This window comes from Syngnathus acus, chromosome 21, assembly GCF_901709675.1.
Source record: "Syngnathus acus chromosome 21, fSynAcu1.2, whole genome shotgun sequence".
Classification (NCBI taxonomy): domain Eukaryota; kingdom Metazoa; phylum Chordata; class Actinopteri; order Syngnathiformes; family Syngnathidae; genus Syngnathus; species Syngnathus acus.
Genome location: NC_051105.1, coordinates 5785919 through 5810521, shown reverse-complemented (window position 1 = coordinate 5810521; position 24603 = coordinate 5785919). Strand labels below are relative to the sequence as shown.

The 24603-nt window shown below is 41.8% G+C and overlaps 2 protein-coding genes across 3 annotated transcripts; one reads left to right on the top strand and one right to left on the bottom strand.

Moving 5' to 3' along the window:
- On the bottom strand, positions 1-2881 carry ndufa10 (NADH:ubiquinone oxidoreductase subunit A10). Its single transcript, XM_037239773.1, has 10 exons — positions 2707-2881; positions 2275-2443; positions 1822-2037; positions 1661-1747; positions 1472-1593; positions 1015-1082; positions 843-897; positions 685-770; positions 272-380; positions 1-192 (listed from the first exon to the last, which is right to left on the bottom strand). The coding sequence occupies exons 1-10, from the start codon at positions 2779-2781 to the stop codon at positions 124-126; spliced, it is 1056 nt and encodes a 351-aa protein (XP_037095668.1). The 5' UTR covers positions 2782-2881; the 3' UTR covers positions 1-123.
- A 1384-nt stretch (positions 2882-4265) lies between these two features.
- On the top strand, positions 4266-23841 carry LOC119115052 (aryl hydrocarbon receptor-like). Of its 2 annotated transcripts, none has more exons than XM_037239224.1 (11): positions 4266-4617; positions 12014-12204; positions 18653-18747; positions 18836-18925; positions 18998-19106; positions 19324-19451; positions 19528-19730; positions 19798-19907; positions 20004-20145; positions 20239-21691; positions 22341-23841. In XM_037239224.1, exons 1-10 carry the CDS (start codon positions 4559-4561, stop codon positions 21680-21682), a joined length of 2571 nt encoding a protein of 856 aa, XP_037095119.1. In that variant the 5' UTR covers positions 4266-4558; the 3' UTR covers positions 21683-21691; positions 22341-23841. The 2 variants fall into 2 exon arrangements, with proteins under 2 accessions (XP_037095119.1, XP_037095118.1); XM_037239223.1 differs by having other exon boundaries at positions 22332-23841.
- The last annotated feature ends 762 nt before the right edge of the window (positions 23842-24603 follow it).

The following is a 24603-nucleotide window of genomic DNA, read 5'->3' as shown; positions in this document are numbered from 1 at the left end:
ATGGGTGTGTATGAGAAATTTTATTCTTTTTAATACATACATAATAAGATGTACAAGTGGAGACCATGTATCTCTCACACTGCGAGTTGATTGGTCACTGGTGAGGACAGAAGTCGTTCTCCCTTACTTGAGCCAAATGTATTTATCTCCGGCGTCTGCGTTATAACCCTGAGCGTATTTCTTGCCAGGAAGCTAAAAGAATAAATACATCAGAATTCAGTGAGACTGTTAGTAGTCAAAACAACATAATTAATAATTCTACAATTCATACCGATTTATAGGCGAAGTATTTTTCATCAAAGTCGTGCGCCCCAACGGTGATCTCTGGCAGAAATTTGGGTATGTGGGTCAACGATGCCACTCTCTGTTTGTCTTCAACACTGAAAACGGCAAACATGCTTAAAATTGCAACGCCTCATTTTTTTCTTGTATACAGTGAACCCCTGTCAATTCGTGATAATTCTGTACAACTTAGAAGATAAACTGGAAAAGGCAACTCTTTCCCTTCCTGTTACATCATAAAAATCCTGCTCCTTCCAAAGTGTCATCAGGTTGGGGTACCGACCAAGTGTTTGCCATCAGCGTTAACGCAATGGTAGATTCCACTGATGTACGAATTTTGGCCCCGAGCCTCACGAATGAGAAGGGTTCATTGTATTTGCATTTCAACGACAGAGCTCTCACAGGATTCTCATGTGATGGTAGGTGACGTCATCCTGTTCTAGCCATGGGCCTTTTTCAAACTTCAGATATTCTATGTCTTCGGCCACCTGATGGGATGAAAAGATGTCAGTTAAATGTACCACGGAAAAAAAAAAAGTTTGTGACTTTGTAACTCTTACCCTCTCCACATCTTGGATTTGGGTCGCATCATAAGCAAGCAGCTCAGAATTTTCACTGAAAGCCAAAAACGCAATGCTTGTAATAAGACATTAATCCACAACTTAAGCAAAATCGTGTTTATAAAATGTGATTTACAGCATCTTAGTTTTTTTCTTAACATGCATTACCCACCCGATTTCTGGCAGGAAGGACTTCTTGTAGCTGTCCTCAATGCTCTTCAGATACGGCAACGGCACATTCTGAAAATACGGCTTCGAGGTTACAAATAAAGCGAATCCATTTCACGGCAATATATTGAAAACATCAGAATAATTCATTGTCTTGTCATCTTGACGAATTCATGACTCTTTGTGCATACTGCCACCTATAGTAAATGTATAGTCAATGCAGTCGACTCGAGCAAGTATGTTTTATAACATAAACACGCGAAACAGGCGGGGCTTGTTTCCATCAGTGCTTATTCTGTCATTTTTAAATTTGACGTCACTCAGCAATCGTCAGAAAATCGGACCCCCGTCAGAGACAGACAGACGGACATGCTTGGCAAAATGCATCTGAATGATTCCCATGACTTTCGGGAGAATATTCAATTGACTGATGATTTAGCGCTTAAGTTAGTCAATCTTACCTTGCCACTTAGTTTCAGCTTCTTGTGCACCTCCTCAGCGGGCACATCCACGTAGACGACGAGGTGCGGCGGCAGGAACTCGCAGATGCTGATTCCTTTGATTTCGTTGTAGTGCTGCACACCTGCGAGTGGAAATGCAGCATTGGCATGCGTACTAAAGTGGCGTGTCTATGACAAAGCCACACTCACACTCTTTCCTGATGTAGCCCTGTTTAAACATGGCGTCCAGGAACACCATATCGCTGAAGGGTGAACGCTCCAGGATCACACCTTGGCCTTTGACATACAGGATCATAATTTCAATGAGTATGAAAGTACAGAAGCGAGTTTGCGATGGGTGTTCATGGTACCTGTGGTGAGCAGGTGTTCGATGGCTTCCGCGTACTGCAGCAGGCGCATGTTATACATCCATAGCTGCAGTCTGTAGCTGTTCCCGTCTGCAGCTTTCGGGTCTGCGTAGAACTTCTCCAGGCTGCACATCCCATTGAAGTTGATAGAGAGGGGCGCTTTCTCTCCCGACATCTTGTCCAAGTAGAAGGTGTCAGGTTCGGGCATGTAGAGCATCCCTGGGGAAACACAACATGCAAAGCTCTATAGTATGAAATGTTTTCACATGTATTCATTGCTCATCCTTGGTGACTGTCTGCAATTGACCATTATGGCATTGCTAAAACAACAAATGTGATGGTGGCCTAAGACCTTTGCACTGTACTGTGTAAATTATATTATTGGCCACAATCAGATAGGGATGATTTTTTTTTTGAGGGGGCAAAAGTGTAACTCCATGCACACAGACGACTTACCTAGTTTGTCGGCCAGGTTCTGTGCTAGTGCTCCTTTGCCTGACGCTAAATTGCCATCCACTGAAATAATCTTGCTCAACTGATTTAAACGCGGCGTGGTCCTTTCGCCCAGTGCGAACGCCCACCAGCCGTACTGCAGCTTCCTTGCCGCTGTCATATGCATAGATGCCTTGGATGACAAAAGCAAATATTGTCTTTAAGAGTGGAAGAAAAGTGTTTATGATTAAGTTTACTTCGACAGGACTTCATTAAAACGACACGTTTAACACACTATGACTCGATGGCCACTTGAATATCACGAAACTTTTGCCATAGACGATTTAAGGGACAGCGCCAGTGGCTACATGGGTAGCTAGTCTGCTACATTTAGCATGTCCTTGTAGAAGTGGGGAGTACCAAAAGGACTAGCGTTTGTGCATTTTGTGCCCTTACCTTCTGAACAACATTCGCGGTTTTGACACCGGTTGCCACCGATGGGAAGACCAACCGGATCGCCCTCAGGGCCATGATCAACTGTCCTCCAAAACCCCTCCGATCTGACCTGGGTAAATAAAAAAACACAGCTAACTCGTCGCTGACATTCTACGTCACACGACGGGGCCTTACACAATGTCGTCTCAGTCAAAGTACGTAAGAAAGGTGTCTAATCGCTGCCTGATTAATATTACCCCGTTTAGAAAATTATTTCACAAGCTGTTTTTGAAAACATATTCATGATTAATTTGAATTTTAGAATATAATTAATTATGTAGCATAGAAATGTAACACTATTTTGGTTATTGATGGGCGCCCCTTCCTTTTTACCAACAGAGGGTAGTGTATATATATTACAGTATATTGTCCAACCAGAAAGCTTCTGTAGAAATCCACAAAACGAGAAAGGAAAATGCAACTTTATTTTGATTTCATAGAGCAGTTTTGAGATCAAAAAATAGTTTTTTTCTGTACAATAGATAGTTGTGTAAATGGTTGTGGTTATGTAAACAAACTTTTTTCATCTGACTGTAATAATAATAGAAAAATAGTATATGTTTGCAAAGGCATTGTGCTTTGTAATGTTCTTGTCATACATCTATTTTCTCTTCCACACAACTTCATTGGGAGTCCGGGTTTACTCCGGGTAATTTTGCGTGCAAATGTCCCTTAGGTGTTTGTTAAACAATGTGGCGCCGTTCTTAGCTGGAGGCAAAAAGATCCAGTACAGGTTAGCATATGTGAAAAACCGTCATTGGAGTGAATATGTGACTTCAAAATTACCACTGTACACCGAGTCACAAAAAAGTGGTCGACCGCTTTGCCACCCTTAAAAACAGACAACAGCTTCCACATATTAAGTGGCCGGTGTTTGCAGATGTTAATTTTATTTTGTTTACCTCAATAGAATGTTTTTCTGTGTAATTGTTTTCCCAATCGACAATAATTAGATTGGCTTACTTTGTGACAACACAGTTGCGGTTAATGCTGGACTGTTTGCTCTGTAATGCTTGCTCTGTTTGTATAGCGTACTTTAAAACAAACTGAAATAACTGTCAATTTTAGAAAAAAAAATTAGGGAGCCCCAAAAGGCAGGTCATTTTCTGTACACCCTCATAGGAAGACCCTCACTCATCATTGCATTTTTTAAATATTTTGTTTAGTTGGTCCAAAATGCATTGCCGGGGGTCATAGGTTTTATAGCCCCAAGAGGATGCACAGAATATGAGCAGAAGCACCACAATGAACACAAATTTCACAAGCAGCCAACTAAGAGCGATTATACTTTGTAAAAGTTCAAAGAACAAACATAATGTTTACTTTCAGACTATGACTACATTTGCCACATCTGAATTATGGAAAAGCAAATTTTGAATGTCGAACTGTAAAAGTTGGCACTGCAGGTAAATTAAGATAAGAAATAAAGTAGGGGCGGTAATTCGAGTCGGGCTGTGCTGTTTCTGCGAAGAGGAGGGCTTTACGGAGGCTCTACCCCCTTCACTTTCCTCCTCCTTCTCCTCTACTTTGGTCACACATTCTGCTTCAGCCCCCACCACAGCACCGTCGACCAAGGCCAGCCGGCCACACTGACCGACCGGGGAACCTGTCAACACCGCACCAAACCATTGAGGGCTCAGGTTCTGTTGTGTTCATTTCCCACCACCGCCGGGATTTGCATGGCGGGTGGATACCGTAGGGAGTGACTTTATTTTTACACGCCGAAGAGACCAGCGTGTCCTCGCTCGGGAGGAAAAAAGGTCGCCTCGGAAGACAAACTTTAGGTGAAGTTTGCGTGGCAAGCGGCGCACAAATGTTGGCCACCTCTGGGACTTACGCCAATAAGAAGAGGAAGAAACCCGTCCTCAAACAGTAGGTCCAAACCCGATTGAGAGACATTGTTGCTGGAAAGTTGCGAAACTATGGGCAGACATTTTAAAAGCCTAGCGGTCATATCTGCGCATAACGCTTAAGTGAAAGTTGACGAAGTGCAGAATACTGCATATTGCAATTGTTTGCATTCATTAACTTGTAATATTTAGTAACAATATTTCGATTGAAAAGTTTCTTCCGAAGAACGTAAGTTGGATCTGTGCGTTCTGTCAACTTGCGCGAGAGAGCAGAAATGATTATCGGTGAGCGATCGTAAAATCTCATGTGACTATTCGGATTCATAAAATGAGGAAATAAATGATATTGGGTGGATTTACTTGAAGCCGCGGTGGATTGTTTTTGCGGATCGTTTTAAGAATGTGCGCCGCTCGACTCTGGCACTGGTGCGTTACCCTGGCGCATTAATCACAATCAAGTTAGAGAGAGTCGACTGCGGCTCTCACGCGATGCATTGGGGAGGGCGGGGCAGTCTCGCGCGCCTGGCTCTGTTATTGTAATCTGATATCTCGCTTTCCTTCCTTCCCTCTCTCCGTGCTTCAACTTTCTTCCAGCATGTCCTGTTTCCTCTTTGGCTTTTTAAAGTACTACATGAAAGTTTGATATTATTGAATGCTTTTGCACTTGTGTACTTGCTTTAGTCGTGTCAGTCCTTTGCCATACAGAGGCTTTGATATGTTGGACTAATTTAGTAAATTACACCTAAAAAATATTGCTCAGCTGGATCATTTTTTTGCAATTATTAATCAGTCCTCCATTTCTTTCATTCCGTTATTATATTTTAGTTTAAATGTACATATTTAGTTGTGTGTGCTCCATTGGGTCCAATGTGTGATACCAAAATGCCTTAATTACACTGTCTTACGGCTAGTATACCTTTATGTATTTATTATTTCATATGGTTGGAATCGTGAAAGCTTGTGGCTAAAATGAATACAGTGATGCCTCGCTACTTCGCGTTTCGATTATCGCGGCTTCACTACATCGCGGATATCTTTTCCAAATTAAAAAACATTCAGAAAAAAACTTCTAAATTGAGGAAACATGTGTCTAACCTTTAGGACAATGTAGTATTGCTCCAAATGTTCGTTTACATTCCTTTAGAAGTCGGTTTTCGCGATCTTTCACCCAAGGTAGCATTTGCTACTCCTGCCCAAACTTCACAAAACTAAAGCGGTTACCCATAATCCTTTGCAGTGGTTACCCATAATCCTTTGCAGCAGTAATACAGTGATCCCCCGCTACTTCGCGTTTCGTTTATCGCGGCTTCACTACATTGCGGATTTTTTCCCCCCAAATTAAGAAAAAACATTTAAAAGTCAAGATAAAACTTCTAAATTGAGGAAACATGTGTCTAACCTTTAGGACAATGTAGTATTGGTCCAAATGTTCGTTTACATTCCTTTTGTTTGTTTTTGCGTGTTAGCATGATCGAGAATTAGCATATTTCCGCTAACTCGTTAGCCTGCCCAGTACTTCTTGTTGGTGACCGTACTTCGTGGATTTCACTTATCGTGGGTGGTTTTTGGGACCAATTATCCACGATAAACGAGGGATTACTGTAGTTGAATATTGTTGCTAGTCCAAACGCATTTCATGCTAAATATTTACTGTCACACTCTTTGCAGCCCTATTTGTTTGTCATTCAAAGTTTGTCTTAAAATTTGTCAACTGGATCTTAAACAAATCACTACCCAATTACCCCCTCAATGAACATGACACAGCATTTTCAAGTAAAAAGTTCTTAATATTGGCCATAGCATTTAGCTGAGGCAGCTTAGTGTTTGCTCAAATGAGACTCAAAGACAAGCGTTGATTGTGATTTATGTAAAACATCTGTATGTGGAGTCGTGAACAGCTGTATTAGGCCCAGAGAGGCTAATGGATGGTGTTGTTTCCAGCGCAAGCGTGACGAATGGGAGAATCATACAGTTGGGAGCCTGTCCAGGTTCTCCTCTGTGGTTTCCTCTTGTATGTGCTAACAAGAATTCCCAGTAACTGAGCGCCTGATTATATAAACAAAGTTTGGGAGTCCCACTTGTGTAAGTTGTTTGTGGTGGCATGCATGCACATGTTTTGTAGTACGACTCCTCTCTACTTGACAGTGTAACCCACTCACAATTTTTCTGGCTTATTGTACTTTGGATGTTGGTGCTTCATTGGGCTTCTCCTGTACGTGTTGTTAAAGGGGAAGTCAACCACAAAATATTCTTTGTAATGATATGTTCTGTGCAGCCCAACTAGTCGAAACACAGTGTTCTGATTAATCTTTTATCTGTGGAATATGAATTAAACAGGCAACATCCATTTGTTTTTATCCATCTCAGAGGGCGGCCATTTTGCCACTTGCAGTCGACTGAAAATGACATCACACTTGCCAGTCTAGGAAGATAACATGATCGTGTGTGGTGCCACAACAAACGAATAAATCCCTTAGGTGTGTTTCGAGAGAGAAAGGCTTGTGAATCAACGTGTACATTTGTTCTCAGAACAGCCGAGAGTTGCTTTTCAAACGAGGATGAAGGCACATAGCTCACATTCGGTGGCATGTATTGTTAAAATTGATTGATTGATTGATTTATCTTTATTTCGAACATATTTAAAACATGAAAAATAGGGAAAAAAATTAATAAAACAATTAACACTTTAAAGTGCCATTTCTAAGTCATCAAACGAACAAACAAAACAACAGACAGAAAAAAAAAATAGCTTTTTAGATTCCTACCCCTTTCTCACTTAAACCATTAAACTAATAATTCAACATCTAAATCAATAAATAAAAATGATGGATTGATACTGAGCATTCACGTCCAGCGTGATTGATGAGGTGAATTATGAACTTATGTCTGAGTATTTGTGTCTTTATACTAGTATATGCCTTTGAATAATGGCCAAACTACTCTGACAGTGTCGGATTGTCTGATCTTAGATACTAAGCACGGTCATGCCTGCTCAGTACTTGGATGAGAGAAAATACCAGGTTCTGCCGTAAATTTATCTAGTCTCTAGGGGAAAACAAGCCAGTCCAATTTAGTGCCTGTCCCAAGCCCGGATAAATAGGTTAGAAGGGGGAAAAACATTTAATAATTGGTGACCCCAAATACAGAAAAACATGGGAGCCTATGTATTTCAGTTAAAGACTAAACAGAACATGGTGGCTTGCACGGTAAACTATGCTTATGGCCATGTCACTTAAAATGCCCACGATCCAATTTTAACTCATTCTGTCAGAAGAATTATAGCATGCGTGTGTCTGTCGTGGTTTATGCTGTTGACATTGCATGTTTGCAGCACTCGCCTGGCAAACTGCATACAGCCAGACAGCTCCCAATGTTTGTATCCCAAAATAAAAAGGTGGCTTGTGTCTGAAGATGTGGACATTGATTTCCCCCTGGATGGCCAGCTTGACTTGGGACACACAAAGGCACCATTGAGCAGACGCTATAAAACGTCCGCGGTCGCCACCCGGGAGCATTCCTCCACAGATAGGCTCATCCAGATTGTCTTTTATGAGCCTTATGCATTTTCTCTTGACTGGCTTTTTATGATGTTATTGAAAAAAACCTTATGGCCATGCTGTAATTCCCAGTCGCACCAGTCAGAAACCATTAGCATATGCACACTGGTGTACTTCATCCAAAAATTCCATTATTTAGGACACAATTTCATGTCTCGACCCGAAGAGGGGTAGTCGTTCAATGATTTCCTTGTAAAAATAATTTTTCTGGACAGCAGTATTTCGCTAGTACCGTATTTTCTGCACTGTAAGGCGCACCGTATTAAAGGCACACCTTCAATGAATGGCCCATTTTAAAACTTTGTCCATATATAAGATATATACATTTGGCCCGCGGGCTGGACTTTGGACACCCCTGCTGTAGTGGCTCAATATTGGTCCATGTATAAGGCGCACCTGATTATAAGGCGCACTGTTGGCTTTTGAGAAAATTGGAGGTTTTTAGGTGCGCCTTATAGTGCGGAAAATACGGTATCTTGTATCTGTAGGGGGCACCAACTTGGGTATTACCGTTTTTTTCCGTGTATAATACGCCCCCATGTATAATACGCACCCTAACAATGGCATGTTGATGCTGGAAAAAAGCCTGTACCCATGTATAATACGCACCCAATTTTTTTTTTTTTTTTTTTTTTTTTTTTAAGTCCCAATGATCGTCACACACGCAGGGAGGCAATGGGTCCCATTTTTATAGTCTTTGGTATGGTCTTAACTAGGCTGGATGTATTTTTTTTGTTGGCGTTGATTTCTCCGACTGCCCGTAAAGGCACCACCGCGATCAGATGAAAAGAGAGGAAAGTGACGTGCGGACATGTGAAAAAGGCGGCTCTGTATGGGAGAGACGTTTAAGAGGAATAAAAACACCCTTGGAAACCAAAACTTGCCCCTCGTCGTGACTCGGAGCCGCAACAAATGTTTCGGATTTGTGTAGGGTACATTGTGACAGCAAACGAGCAGGTGATTGAGCAAGCGTCTGATACGAGAGCATTGCGTTCGTATGGAGCGTGTTTGAAGTGAACAGCAGAGACGAAAGGAACAAGGCAAAGTGTTGTGAAATAAAATATTACCTGTAATACGCATTTTGTTATTTGCTGATTGTATTAAACTATCACATTCATTGTCAGTCAAGAAGAGAAGAGGACTATTATCCCTTCTTTGACGAAATGACCAGAGCACAGTACAAACACACTATTGTTCTTTCGGTATTTATTCAACCCACATTCTTTCACAACATGACAAGAGAACAATACATAAATCAATACTCGTACCAGTACCATGATTTTCTTAAAAAAAAAAAAAAAAAAAAAAAAAAATTAAATTAAAAAAAAAAAAATTAAAAAAAATTGTACCCATGTATAATGCGCACCCCAGATTTTAGGACAATAAATTAGTTAAATTTTGCGTATTATACACGGAAAAAAACGGTAGTCAGATAGTGATCTGAATGTTCTGAAGCACGAACTAAATACACCAACAAAAAAACAACAGCAACACAAAGATGTTTGAAGCAATCCTTGTGGTAGATGAAAACATGTTAGCATTGCAAAATCCCATGTAGTTCAGCTGGTTTGATGTTCAAAACGGGTAAAATAACAAATTTAAATTGTGTTGCCATATTAAAATATTTTTCAGGACAGTGAAGAATAAATATTGACATATGGGAGGTAGTGATGATCCTATACAAATAAATGTAAAAAGAGGTTACATTTTCCTCTAAGATTTGAAACATATGGTTCTTTTAAAATGGCGAACTGTATATTTGTTTTGTTGAGTCATACACATTCATTACTTACTAAAATGCAACCTTTATCACTCTCCACGTACACACACACACACATGCACAACACACACACACGCACACACACCGCTCAAACACAACGGTGTGGCGATTAGCCAAGTAAAACAACTCCCAGTCAGGGTTAACAGTGGCCTTTTGTTCTCTAGTCTTTGTTTGACTGTGAGCATGCTGATACACACCTGACACCTGGCTCTCCAATTTTTTGAGATGATGTTTCACTATTTAGCGTAATTTAAAAAAAGAGTGAATAATTTATAGTCTCAAATGTTTGATGTTTTTTTTTTCACCCCCCACCTCTGATGTTTCCATGACTTGAATACAGAGCTCTATTTTCATGTTCACTTTTTTTTTTTTTTTAATCGCCTATAAATCTCTCTGTAAACCACAGCAGGCTTTTATAAACCGTCCCTCTTCCAACTCGGTGTTGGTCAGCAGCCAAAAAAAGCAAAAAAACCTGCATCGCTGAGTCATTCTACTAAGGCTGGTCGGCGCTGCGTTTGTGTCAAAGTAAACAACCGTCTTTTAGTGCAAAACAATAGTGTGCTATTGTGGTGCATTGTGCATTTGCCATAGTGACAACAACTTTATATATATATATATATATATATATATATATATATATACACTACCGTTCAAAAGTTTGGGGTCACAAAATTGTTTGGGTGACCCCAAACTTTTGAACGGTATATGTATACGTGTGCATAATATTACCTAATACATAGTAATAACATAATATTCACGTCACTCACTACTAGAATATAGCAGTCGTTTTCCTCCTTGCTCCAAAAGTGTGCTGCTGTGCTGCACGTGGCTGCGTGTGAGTTTCGCCATGTTTGTTTACCTCTGCTTGTATATTTCTGGCGTTACGTGCCAGTTACATGGACATATTTACATATATATGTGTGTCTATGTACAAAGTGTCATTTTCACCATGGAGACAGAAAATAACGTGAAAACATTAGTAATTGTGTCGAAGTCAGGCTTTTTGTAGCAACTAAGCGAAATGGCCGTGCTTGAAAAAACTTCCTGGACTCAAAAGACTATGATTCCTTGCGGAGCATGCGCAGAACACAGACCACAAACCAATGCCCCGTTCAAAAGGAGGTAACCTGATCGCATGACCAAAACATTGGGTTAGAAAAGAGGTAACACAGGGGTAAGAGCATATTCAGCTTTTACACGGCTTTTCAAAATCCAAATATACGTAGGAGACTTTTTTCTTCCATTGTTGTTGGCCCATCTCATTGAGGCTAATAAGTTCAATGCAGTTTGCTTTTCACACTTCCTCACACTAAGTATTTTGAAATGAAACCAAAGACGTTAAGCCAAGACGGTAGTTTGCAGTAGCAGAGTGTTTTAAATTCCCTTTACGTCTTAATTAGTCATCTTAACAAGAAACAATTGTGTTTACTACGCACTAAACTTTCATGTGAACAACTTGCTGTTTTCATAGCTTTTTAATAATAATAGTAATAATGGCAGTAGTCGTTATCCAAGACGTTTCTGTGATTCTTCACCCGGAGCATGTGTGTCCGATTTCAGAGTCATGTGCGAGCATTAGGCACTTGGACGCCTCTTCGTAAACGACAGCCGAGCAGTCGAGTGAGTGCAGCTTTAAATAGGTCAGATGTGACTGCTGTTTTAGTAACTGGTGGAATGAGGAATGGCCTTGGCAAGGAAGGAAGGAAGGAAGGAGAGAGCTGCTGTACCATAAAACAGGCCGCAATTCGCAATGTTCATTAGAGATTGTTTCCTTGGGTAATCATTCTGAAATATCAAACTAACTTTCTATTGAAAAAACATTCTTTCCTTTTATACAGATTCAGACCACATGAGCAACCACCACCCTTTTCATTCTGGGTATCTTGTCAGGGACATTTAGAACCACCAGATATTATACATTTTTATTTTAGTTGTAGTTTTGAGTGACAGTTTATGTTTTAGTGATAATTATGTCTCCTTTCACGACCAAGAGCATCTTTCCTTTTATGCATTTAAGAATTGTGCCTCATATGATCCATTTGGGAAGTTGTCATTTTTTTTCCCCCTTTCTTGATCCCCAGAAAAAAAATTAACGATGGGAGAGAAGTCATCAAATCCAACCCGTCCAAGCGCCATCGGGATCGGCTGAATGGGGAGCTGGACCGGCTGACGGACCTGCTCCCCTTTTCTGAGGACATTCGCTCATGTCTGGACAAATTGTCTGTCCTTCGCCTCAGTGTCGGTTACCTGCGAGTCAAGAGTTATTTCAAAGGTGAGTTCTTGTTCTTAAACCCTTTGCAAAGAGAACACAAATGATTGAGTTGATTGTATATTATATGAAATACCCAAGGGACTGTTAAGTAATAGTTTTGGTGTGTGAAGACCAACATGGCCTTAGCTAAGACCCACATCCCTGCAGAAACACAGTCGATTGATTGTTGAGAATGAAAGATGAACCAAACGACTGATGAGAATGAAACTTTCGACTACAGCCAAGCCGTTTTACTCGTCACAGGTGTCGTGACATTCCGGTGCCACCTGTTCCCACAGCCTGCTTTGTTGTTACAGTTGCATCATCCGTCTTTCTCATCGCTGTCTTACCAGAGTCCGACATTAAGTCGTTTTTATTTTTTCTTTCTTTCTTTCAACACCAACCCCGCCCTGATAGTGACCAAAATTCATAACTATGCATGTGGGCTGGCTGAAATGCACATAAAAAAAGGGATCAAGGCAGCTGCTTGAAAAATTATCCTCCAGGTTATGGATCATTTGATTTAAAACATTTAATGGAACTCAAAATTACATACCAATGGATTAAGTAATGTCTGAAAATAATGGTGCTCTCATTCTGTATATGTGTCTTTGGATTTTCAATTAATAATGTGCTCCTTGACCTCATGCATGGCATTGCATTACTTTACCTTGAACCATTTTTTCTTTTGGTTCATATTGTATATGCAAGAACCACAGCGCATACAAGCAGTCTGATAAATATTTACTCTCGCCAAAGAGAATATGTTCTCTTGGCATGAGTATACAAATGACCTTTTCGAGGCACTCGAGGTCGAGGAAAAACACATTAACGAAGCTGATGGATCTGACTCGCAGTGTGGTTGTTTGTTCCCTTTTGCTAACATCCCCATTCTTGGAAAATTCACGTGTCCATTTACTTAGATTGCTCTCTTTGCCCCTAAGTTTCGGGACAAAAAGCAGCAGTCACGTTGGAGCGTAAATAAATCACATCCTTAATCAAGTTTTACGGTGAATGCAGCACAGTTTTCATGCTTTGTGACACTGTGGGAAAGGAAAACAATTTGAGAGGGGGGAAAAAAAAAAGTAAATGCAATGGCTCAAATAATCTTTCATTATGTTCTATTTCTAATGTTTACGTAACGGTGTCATTTGAGCAAATCACATGCCTCATCACGCCAGTCATTTGCAAGCCAACACCTGCCGATCTTCACCCGCCCTCCGTCATCACAAATGTATTGCTTATTGCGGTCGTGCAAAGAAATTAAAGATACAATGAGCGCAACCAGAGGTTTATTCTAATTAAATATGTGTATCCAATGGCATTGACTTAATATGGTGGCTGTAGTTTAATGTCTTCTGTGGTTTTGTCTAAAAATAGAAGATTAAACTAGTGAACCACATTTAATTCCTTGCAAAATGATCAATATCAGATGCAAGACTGTTGCATTCCGTCGCTCCCTTTCTTTTTTTTCTTTCTTTTTCAAAGATGTGGCTATTTTTTGTAATTCACTTTCCATATTCAAAAGAAGAGGACATGCCTTAAATTGCATTTTAAGATATTTTTCCTTCATGGTTTATGTTGACTATTAGAAGTTATCCTGTCTTATATTACTCATATTATTGTTCATAAAGTCGATATGATCATATTTGACATTTTGAGATTGATTTAAAAAAAAAAAAAAAAAAACTGATGGCTTAGCCTGTCCAATTAAACGAATAAATCATCCCGCCATACCACATTTTTGGAAATTGTGTGAATTATATGCACATCCAATATCAAGGGCGATTCCTAGGAACTATTTCGGTTGTGCACTTTATGACACTTTTGTTTTCAACACAATCACAGTGGTAACTCTTCCACTGGACTGAAATGATTTAAACACAGCCATTCTTCTAATTATATCAACTTTCTTTGCATATAGCGATTATACACGAGTCAAGACACAATGTCTCGCCACATGCTTTTGTTGTGTGTCTGCGTGAGATCACTTGGGCTGCCTTGGCGGGGTACTCCTGGTCACAACACCAGTCCTGGATGGGCGCTCAAGTGGGGACATGTCGGAACTTCAGACAAAGATCTTACAAAATCGCCGAGTGGAAGAAAAGAACAAATGCGGCCGCCGCTACGCGGGAGATTTAAAGAGCCGATAGTGTGCGACAAGCTATTTATGGCTTTGGACTTTGTAGTGTGACTTTATGAGGCCTAGCTGGAGCTTTTTCAAAGCCTTGTGGCTCGCTGCTGCTGACATATTTGTGTTAAAAGAAAGAAGAGAGTGAAAAAAAAAAAAAGACTCATTGAAAACATCCAAGGCCTGTTAACAATCAGGGGCTATGTGGTAACACAGCCTCGTCCGCTAGTGTTTAGGATATCTGAAGCATGTACGCACATCCCCAAACACATGACACAAATGGAACAGAAATAAAGAGTGGCTTGTTGTGTCCTGGCGGCTCCCCGGAGGTAGTGCGTACAGGGGGAAGCCCGCTCTGGTAGAGACTCAGCTCGTGGATAAGACTTAGCTTCTTGATTCATGACATCTTTGATTAAGGATGGCGTGAGAATGCAAGTCACCACTTTTAATCATGTTTTCATTGTTACCATACACCCGTTCCGCAGAGGTTTGGGCCTCCCAAGTACTACATGGCGTATGTGTATGGGAATCCAGCTCACCCCACAATGCCTTTGGCCTCAGTTTGAGGGTTCAAGAAGTTCTTTCATTTCTATCAATTCTCAAGTCATATTCAGATTATTGTTGTGCCAAAGCAGAAAACACAATAGTGTAACTCCCTTGAATCAAATGTGATCCTTTCCGAGATACTTGTTAATTTCCAATTTGTTTGGAGTTTTCACCACTCATTAAAGTATGAGTACAGTGTTAAAGTGCTGCAATATCTATAAATCCTATGGGCAAAGTTTTGAAGTCCCTATAAGGGAAAATCTATTTCTTCTAAATTTAATACACCGCAGAGGAGAGTATTGTTAACAACCCTGACAAACTTGAATGTTTTAAAAACAATCAACAATTCTATCAAATGAGGCTTCAAAATAGCAATAATAAAAAAAATCAAGATTTATTTGGCTTATTTGCTTTGTATGGTAATATAAAGTGAGTGTTACTGTTTGAAAGATTGACCATGAAAGGTGTTGTTTAAAGAATGATATTTATTAGTCCATCTTATTTTAAATATTGTTAAAAATTGTTTTAACATGAAACTATGTACATGTATCTGTAGTGTTGTTGAAGATGATTCACATTTGCAAGTGGCAATATTGTTAACATGTTTAAAATTACAGTGCCCACATTGTAAGGCATCTGATTTAGATATTGCCAACGACAGCAAGTTTCACATTTTTTTCCCCCCCCATGTTTTTTTTTTTTTTTTTTATAAAGTAGGAAATTGATAAGAATCATCACGTTGATGCAAGTTGGTTTTTCCTCTGGCAGATACAAAGAGCACAGAGAGCCGGTCCGTTTGTTTATCCAAAGGCCAGATGTTTGTTACCATACGCCAGTCGCCACCTCCACCTTCATGTGACCTGAATAGCGTGTAATCATGTAGATTTGCCTTCTCGAGGTTAACCCGACCCTAGAGCACGTTCTTCCCTTAAGTCCAAACTTTTTAGTGAGTTTCTATTTTTTCAGATAAGTAAAGCACACTTGCAAAAGTGCCAACACGATCGCAGGAATCAGGAAACTTCACTCTCCATAAAGAAAAGGTCCAGTTCAACTTCCCCTCCCTTTCTCCGAAACATTGCCATGACACTGTTGTTGAATCACCTAAATAGGTTCGTTTCCTGTGTGGAAATCCTGAAAGTAATCTGTGTGATTTGTCACACAACTGAAGGGGAGGAGGATTGAACCTCTGGAGCAAGCGAACCCAGAAACTGTGCTGGCTGCCATTTGCAGCCTTTTCCCTTGCACATATGCGTGAGAACAGCAATCTCTGTACAGGATCAACTGGAACTAAATGTTTTCAAATCAAGATAATATCCCCCTTTGCATTGCCGGCATGCTTTATACTCGCTCGCAGTCTGGCAGATCTCCAAGCCGTGACTGCATTTCCTGGCCCCGCCTCTCCCCACTTCTTCCCCTTCTGACTCTCCCTTTTGCCCCAGTGACAGACAACAAGTTAGCACTCTCAAGAAGACTGCACAAGTTTCACTCAAATTCCCAGCAATGGATTTAACGTAAGAATGATGGTTGGCGTCGGATATTTTGAACCCAGCTCGTTTCTAGTGCGACGGCAATGTTAGTCTGCAGTCAAACGCGTTTGTTTCTCCAATCCCATAATGGCCCATCTGCAAAGAGGAAGCTCCAGAAAAGAGGGCCTCTCGTGGTGTCACGTTACACTTGGTTTAAAAAAAGACAAAAGTACTGGAAGGAGCTTTCTGGGTGCATTTTAAGTTTGAGATTATAGTTAAATATGATGTAGGCTTTTTTTGTTGTCGTTGGTCAAAGGCTTTCCTTTTATGGAGAAATGCACTGTTTTGAAATACTCCTTATTTTTGTTTTTCACCGAAGTCTATGAAGCAAGATATTGCCTGAGGTCAGGTCACTAAATCGAGTTAGACCCGCAAGGCCAATTTTAAATCTTGGGACTTGTTGCGCTTTCACTTGAAAGGCATGATTTGACAAGCTTGCCTGTTTACGCTTACGGTTATATTTTCAATATGTCATGCTGCGTCATCAGTCTGTGGATGAAGAATTCACTGTAAAGAGCTTTGAGGAACACCACTTTATTATTTAATAAATACAAGTTCCTCCTGAGTACAAATCGCAGGTAGGACCGGAAAAACTATGACAAAAAGTTTTCGGCCCCAAAAATGTGCTACTCAAAACGTGACTTGACTCTGACAGGGTGCAAAAAAAACAAAACAAATGTAATCGATCTGTATGTTGGACTCCACATGTGACTTTACTCAACTTTCAAATTTGTCATCTACTCAATTGACTCATTTTTACGACAGTAACTTGGAACCTGCTTGACATTCATAAGCTTAACTTGATTTGCACATAGTATGAGCCTTACTCTGTGGCAACAGTGTGTGTTTTCCCAAAGCTGCACGGCATTCTGTAATTGGCAACAATGGAAAACAAATTTCATTGTTATACTAATCTCGTTTGTTGTTGCCCGATAACAAAGTCAGGCAGGACTGCAACTCTGACTTGTGCTTCCTAAGAGCAAAAAAGCAGGAAATGATCAATTAAAACATGTTCTTGTCTGCGAGAGATGCTGGCAAGGATCCACGAGGCATCAAGCCCATCTTGCGAGGAATTCCTGTTGGACGTTTGCACGGAGCGGCACCAGAAATTGTCAGGCGGGTTAATAATGGAAAGAGATGGAAGAGAAGGTTCACCGCTGGGGAAGAGAACGCCAATGAAAACAAACACGAGGCCCCTGAGAGGCCCACTTACTCACGCGAGGTCTGAATGGAGGGAGGGGAAAAACAGTTGACGGGCTCTTGGTGGTTTTTCCAGATATGGAATAGGAGTGGCCTGGCTGCATTCATTTTTTTGGGAGGTTTTGTTAAAACTGAACCATGAAAGTGATATACTTGTTATTTCTGATGACATTATACTGGAGCTCGTGGTTACATTCAAGGGTTGTATTTCAAGTTTGTTTGTGTGTGTGGGGTGGGGGGGTGGCGTGACTGGACTGGATGGTCCATTTGGAAAAGACCATTTCCTGGGATGTTCCCGTAGTGGCAATCAGGGAAGTTCTCCTGTAAGCGATTGCTTACAAAAGCACAACAAAAGCTTCACACAGATGCAGGAAGAGAGTTTTTTTTATTTTTTTTATTGTTATGCATGTGAGAAATTTCAACTAAACACCAGTGAGAGGTCTCAATAGCCTCGTGTTGGCGCTGGACAAACACAATGAAACTAAAACGTTTTAATGACACGACCTCCTTTTCGTAATAGATCACGCTACACCCTAGCCTACTCCATCTGCAGTTGAGGGAAAAGAACCCGTCAAACAAAATATCGTGCTTGGAGTAGGTCATAAAATGATCTTCATGTTTTCCAAAAGCTACAATAGTCCTTTGAATTGCAGTCTGATGAACACTGATAAGCAGCTCCGCCCATAACAGTGATGTGCTTACACAATAGTGGCACGAGATGCCAAAGTAAATACGCAGCTGTGAACCTGGCTAGTCTTTGGACTCGACCATTGTAGCACAAACACGCAAACCAGGTTTAGAGTTTTGCTTTTGTGGTGTGGAAAATATGCAAGTGGTCAAATATTACCTCTTTTTCTTTCCCTCCTTTTGGACGTCTTGTTAAAGAAAAGATTACAAGGCGAGTTTTTGCCTCAAACAAGCCAAGGCACATTTTTTTTGCTCTCCTGCCACTGAGTGGATAAACACAGCAGCTGTACAAGCAAACCTCTTCAAACTGAGCAAGTGCCATGCATGCTAAGGCCACTAAGTATCCCACTTGTGATGTTTACCTTTATCACTCTTGCAGCGACAATAAAGAACAGCAGCAGCTGTGGATTTACTGGAGCCAACGGCAACAACTTGGTGACCAAAGGCTTCTCTGAGGGGGACCTGCTGCTTCAGGTAATAGCCAAGTCCAATTATGCTGGGAAACCAGAATTTCTTCCATGTTGACAAATAGAAAAAGTGACACTAAGGTGTGACGTTGCAGGCACTGAATGGCTTCGTAGTGGTGGTCACGTCTGAGGGGTCCGTGTTCTACGTGTCGCCCACCATTAAAGAGTACCTTGGCTTTCAGCAGGTGAATATTTGTTTGGAATTTTTTTTAACCCACTACTGTCGGCTGAAATGTTGTTTTTTTTCCCCCGCGCAGTCGGACGTGGTCCACCAGAGTGTCTTTGAGCTCATCCACACGGACGATCGTGCTACGTTCAAGCAGAACCTCAACTTTGCTCTGAATTCACCTGCTATAGATGGACAAGGTATGTGGCCTTGGATCTTTTAACATCAAGTAATTGACAAAGCCATCCAAAGCAAAAATCAGGGAAAATTGCGGTCCAGTCATTCTATAAAATTTTATATTTTTCTGTGTGTATGGAATGAACAGCTTCAAAAAAAGAAACATTTTTAGCTTTGCTCGGCCATTCTTGAACACTATTATGAAGTACTCATGCTGGTGCGTTCTTCTCGCCTTGTCAGACTTGGAGGAATGCATGAACACAGAGTTCTACAATCCCGATCACCTTCCTCCAGAGAACTCGTCCTTCCTGGAGAGAAGTTTTGTGTGTCGCTTCCGTTGCCTCCTGGACAACTCATCTGGCTTTTTAGTGAGGGTCGCCATCACCAATGTACAAATGTCCTCACGAGTCGCCTGCTTTAATTGTGCTGTCATCTCTGCGCCAGGCTCTCAAATTCCAGGGACGTCTCAAGTACCTTCATGGCCAAAACGTCTACAGGGAGAACGGGTCGCACGGCCACCCTCAGCTTGCGCTCTTTGCCATCGCCATGCCCGTCCAGTCTTCGTCCATCGTGGAGATCCGCTCCAAAATGTTGCTCTTTCAGACCAAGCACAAGCTGGACTTCACTCCGATGGGCGTTGACAGCAGGTGACACCCAACACTTCCATCCCTCATTTCTTCCGGGAAAATGAGTGACCTGGTTTCTTTCCTGTAGGGGGAAGATTATTTTGGGCTACTCGGAGACAGAGCTTTGCATGAAAGGCTCCGGCTACCAGTTTATCCACGCCGCCGACATGATGTACTGTGCCGACAACCACCTTCGAAGTATGTCGGACGATTTGATCATTTGGGAGGTGGATTGAAAGACTCGCCAAATGCTGCTCCTGCTAATTACAGAACACCATGTGTATGTTTTTACAGTGATTAAAACTGGAGAAAGCGGCTTGACGACTTTCCGTCTCCTGAGTAAGTCGGGAAGCTGGGTTTGGGTCAAAGCCAACGCCAAGCTGATCTACAAAGGAGGGAGACCTGACTTCATCATCGCCTATCAGCGAGCTGTAGTGTGAGTGTAAAATATATCAATCACAAAGTTTGTCTGGTTTTAATCATCTCTGTCTTTACTCAACTAACCCGACCTCCGCTTTGCGTGTTGCAGCAACGCTGAGGGTGAGGACTACCTCCTCAAGAGGAGGATGCAGCTGCCCTTCAGCTTCACCACGGGCGAGGCTGTGCTTTATAACACCGGCCCGACCATGGACCTCACGCAGATACAGTTCAACAAAATGTTCAACAATAATGATGACATGGGCGCCAGCAAGGAGACGCAGTTGCCCCGCTCACTACTGGACTGCTTCCTCAGTCAGGACGAGTCTGCCTACAAGCCCACGCCAGAGGTGGCTTTTCCTCTGGATCAAATCTTCATGGACAGTCGAGCGCTGGTGAGCGTGCCTAGTAACGCTTGGAAGGAAACGGGAGCGGGGGCCTCTTTCAGCAGCCCCATCGTGGTGAAGGAGGAGACTAAGCAGTCGGTGATGGCTGTGATTGACAACCTGCAGGAGATGGCGCAGAAGGGCGACTTCTGCGGCGCCCTGGAGAACCTGGAGGTGGACGATTCCGAGCTAATGCAGTGGGAGGAGTCACTCAAGCGCTTGGGTCGGGAGAGAGACCAGCAGGACAACGTGCGGTCCGAGTTGGACAATGTCCTCATCAGCGAGATTTTCGACCAAATCGATTCCGTTTTGTTCAAAGAGAATGGTGACCCGTGCCCCGCCACTTGCCTGAAGCAGGACGCATTCGTGCAACCACAGCAGCAGTTCCCCACGACGTCCCAGAGTGGGGTTTTCCCTCAGTCCAACAACTTCCGCTCAGCGGGATCTGCTTCGGCTTTCGTCGTCGGCCAGAAGCTTTCCCACTGCGGACCCCTACCGGGACCTGCAAATAAGCACCGGGCTGATCTTCAGCAGCTGCAACTTCCAGACATTTTCAGCCCAGAAATAGAACTCCCAGAACTTGTTGTGCCTGATTCTTCTTCTGGTGGTGCTCCGGTTCGCGTTCCAGACTTTGGACACCAGCAGCAGCAGCAGCACCAGCAGCGGCAGCAGCAGCAGCCCATTCAACATCATCAGAATAACATCTACTCTGTGACGCCGTCCTCAATTCCTTGCAATGACTTTAACAACCACAATACCGCCATGCCTGATCCAACAACTTGCCCTCCTCCATGGTCCCAGGACCAGTATAAACTGCCCAATGCACCCGTTACGCACAAAGCCCCGGTTTCGGAAAACCAAACATTCCCACGTGCCGGCCCCTGGCCAAGGGCCGTCAACGGGCTGGAACACGCTCAGCAGGGCACGTTGCTGTGCGGCCAGGTGGCCAATCACAGCAGCTGCATGTACGCAGAGTCGTCCTGCCAGAGGGAAACGTGCCTGAACCAGAGTCCCCTGAAGGGCGACTGCTTCATCCAGTGGGGTAGCAGTCAGCCTGTGGTGGGCACCTCGTCCATCAGCCAGGAAAACCCCAACATCAATCTCGTGATGCCGCTGTCCAACAAGTCAACGCCGGAGCTAGGCTTTAACCTTCAGTGCTACCAAGAATGATATGTGCAGGTACAAACACATGTTCAGGCTCATCTTGTTCGTTGATTTGACCAAATTGCTAGAATTTCCAGGAAAACTGAGTCAATTTTTCCGTGAGCAGGTCCACCCCAAAATGTTTAAGCCTTTATAAGCACTTTCCCATTAGCCCAGCCCCAAAACAAGATACTTTGCGATGACGCTACATCAATTCATATTTGGCATCGTGGCTGACATTGTGAAATTTTACAACACGCTGCAAGCGTGAATAATGCAACGCAAGCTTGATTACAGTTGATCTATCTACCAATCTGGCTGTTGTGATGGAAACTCATTGGAGGCCCTGTGGTGCGGTGCTGGGCATAGTGTAGTGGTGTCGGGCTTTTTGCAACTAATAGGACAGCAGCATAAGTCTTATTTCATCATCCAATAAGACTACTAGCCATAAAGACTGCTAGCTAAAAAGCAAATCGCTTAAAAAAAGAAGTCAATTTGTTGTATTTCATGACTGACTACAAATCTTTTAGTCAGACTGTTCATCACAGATGAATGTCTTCAAAAGTAGAATACTCAAATTTTATGAGCCGGCACGCTAAGCTCAAATGCGGAGTATACAGCTTGCATATATTTTCCTTTGCATAGTCTTACGTTTCATTTTTGTTTCTCCACTTAGACGGAGAAGGCTTCTTCGCTCGTCAATCATGCGCCTGCAAGTGTTGCTGGCAGCAGAACCCCCCCCCCCCCCCCCCCCGCATATGCAGTATCAGCGCTTATAAGCCAACCCTCGCACATACTTTCACATATATACTCTCTTGTGTCTGCCATATTTACTCGCATTAAATTTCCATATAATACGAATGAAGTATGAAGACGTGAATGGAAACAGCCAAAGATTCATTTTGTTTCATAACAAAGGCTATACATATACAGTGTGTACGTGTGTGTGTGTATAAACACATGCACACACACACTGGCCCACCCTAGACAAAGTCTAAAATTTACATACATTTGGGAAATGAATCAAGCATATAATTTTAAATTATCTAAAATAAACAATGAAATATTTAATGGTTAAAAAATGGTTAAAAACTATGAGTCCATCCAATAATCTTCTGTCATCATCTTTTTTTTTCAGTTTATGCCCTGGATTGGTTGCCAGCCATTCACCGGGCACGTGACACCAAATTACCCATACATACTCATACATACGTACTCAACATACAAAGATACAGTACACATGCCTTTTTTTTTTCTTCCTATGTATGGGAAGACTTTCAGCCAGCTGTGTATGGTGCACATCTGTAGCAACGTGACGCCGCAGCCAAATGGATAAAATAATCACGAGGTAGCACTGTTTTAATGCACTTGAAACAATGATAGAGCTCAAGATGGACTTTTGATTTTTTTCCATGGGCCTGAGCTACTTCCTCTGAAAGGACAAGAGTGCATGTAAAGGATGTCCCCTTCAGGCGAGATAAAGTACTTGTAACTGCTTTCACACTGCCTGGCATTTTCCTGGCTTTCTCCCATGCTGCTGTGTAGAGCATCTGTGTAGAACAGCAGGTGGGCATTGATATCCACTGTGTGTACTAGTGCATGGACCTTTGTTGCAAGGCTTGCAAGCTAGCATCATTATTACTTGACATGCTGTACTGCCTTCCCTTGCTTTTACCTTTACGCTATTGGAAAAAAAAAAAAAGTGTCCGATCGGTGGCCTTGATAAGAACTTGTGTTTTTGTATCCTTCGTTAAGGGAACATTTTCTTCAGTGGCTTTTCCGTTCGCAAGAAGTGCACTTAATAAAATGCCAGGAATCCCAACCAGCATACGCATCTCACTGTGAACACCCTCCTCAGACATTGTGGCAGCTTTGACCAGTATTGATCTCTATTCATCCATCTATCTTCTGTCTATCTATCTTGTCTACAGTATCTATCTCAATGGGTAAGTGAAAGATGGAGGAAAAAGAGGTTGATGTGATCACTCAGTTTGAACTAAAACCAAGCCTTAGGGACGTCCTGTTTCGAGACTGGAGCCACTTAAGCTACCTCAGCCAAATTCATGTATCAGTAACTTGCTTCACTTGCATGTAACCCAGTTATTTTAGTCATTATTATTATGTGTCAGTTATCTTTTTTGTCTACTGTATAATATTTTTTAATAAATATGAATATATGCATATAATTTTAAAATGGAGCAGTGTGACTTTTTGTTTATATATAATATGGTATTTTCATGTATCGCTTACTAATTTTGTACACGGGATTTAAATATTCTCTTTGAATAAATTAATTCAAACGTGCCTGTTGTCAATACAGACTGCATTGTCTGTATGTATCCGCTAGAGAGCGCTATAGTCAAATGTTTGTGCTCGAGTCAACCTTTGTTTATATCCAACAAGTCATTTCTCTCGCCCCTGTCATTGGAATTTGAGGGTGATGCGGCCCACGAAAAAAATGAGTTTGACACCCCTGCACTACTATATTTTGGTGCTACTAAAATAGGATACAGGAGGTTACTAGAGTCTGTAATTTATGCCTACTAGAGGTTGTACCATCTAGTAGTGTTTCTTCCAGTGCAAGCACAGCAGTTTACAGTATTTTTCAGGTTTAATTCTGCAATAACTTTGTCCAAAAGAGTCAATAATAGTAAAAAAACAAAACAAAAATAAGACACAGTTGTTCTATTGGTGGGCCATTCTACTAGTGTGCTCTATTGTCTTACTAGTGAGGACAATAAAGATACTCGAACATTGACCCCAAACTGGATTTTTTTTAAAATACTGGTTAAAATGCTCAAGCGACTTTCCATAGATGTGGGAACCTATGCTACTGTTCAACACATCCAAAATATTGTATTGTTATTATGGGACCCAAGCTTTGGTGGTCACTGAGGAAAAAGTTTAAGGCATGTGAGGAGTTCAATATAGACATGGAGAGTTACTTT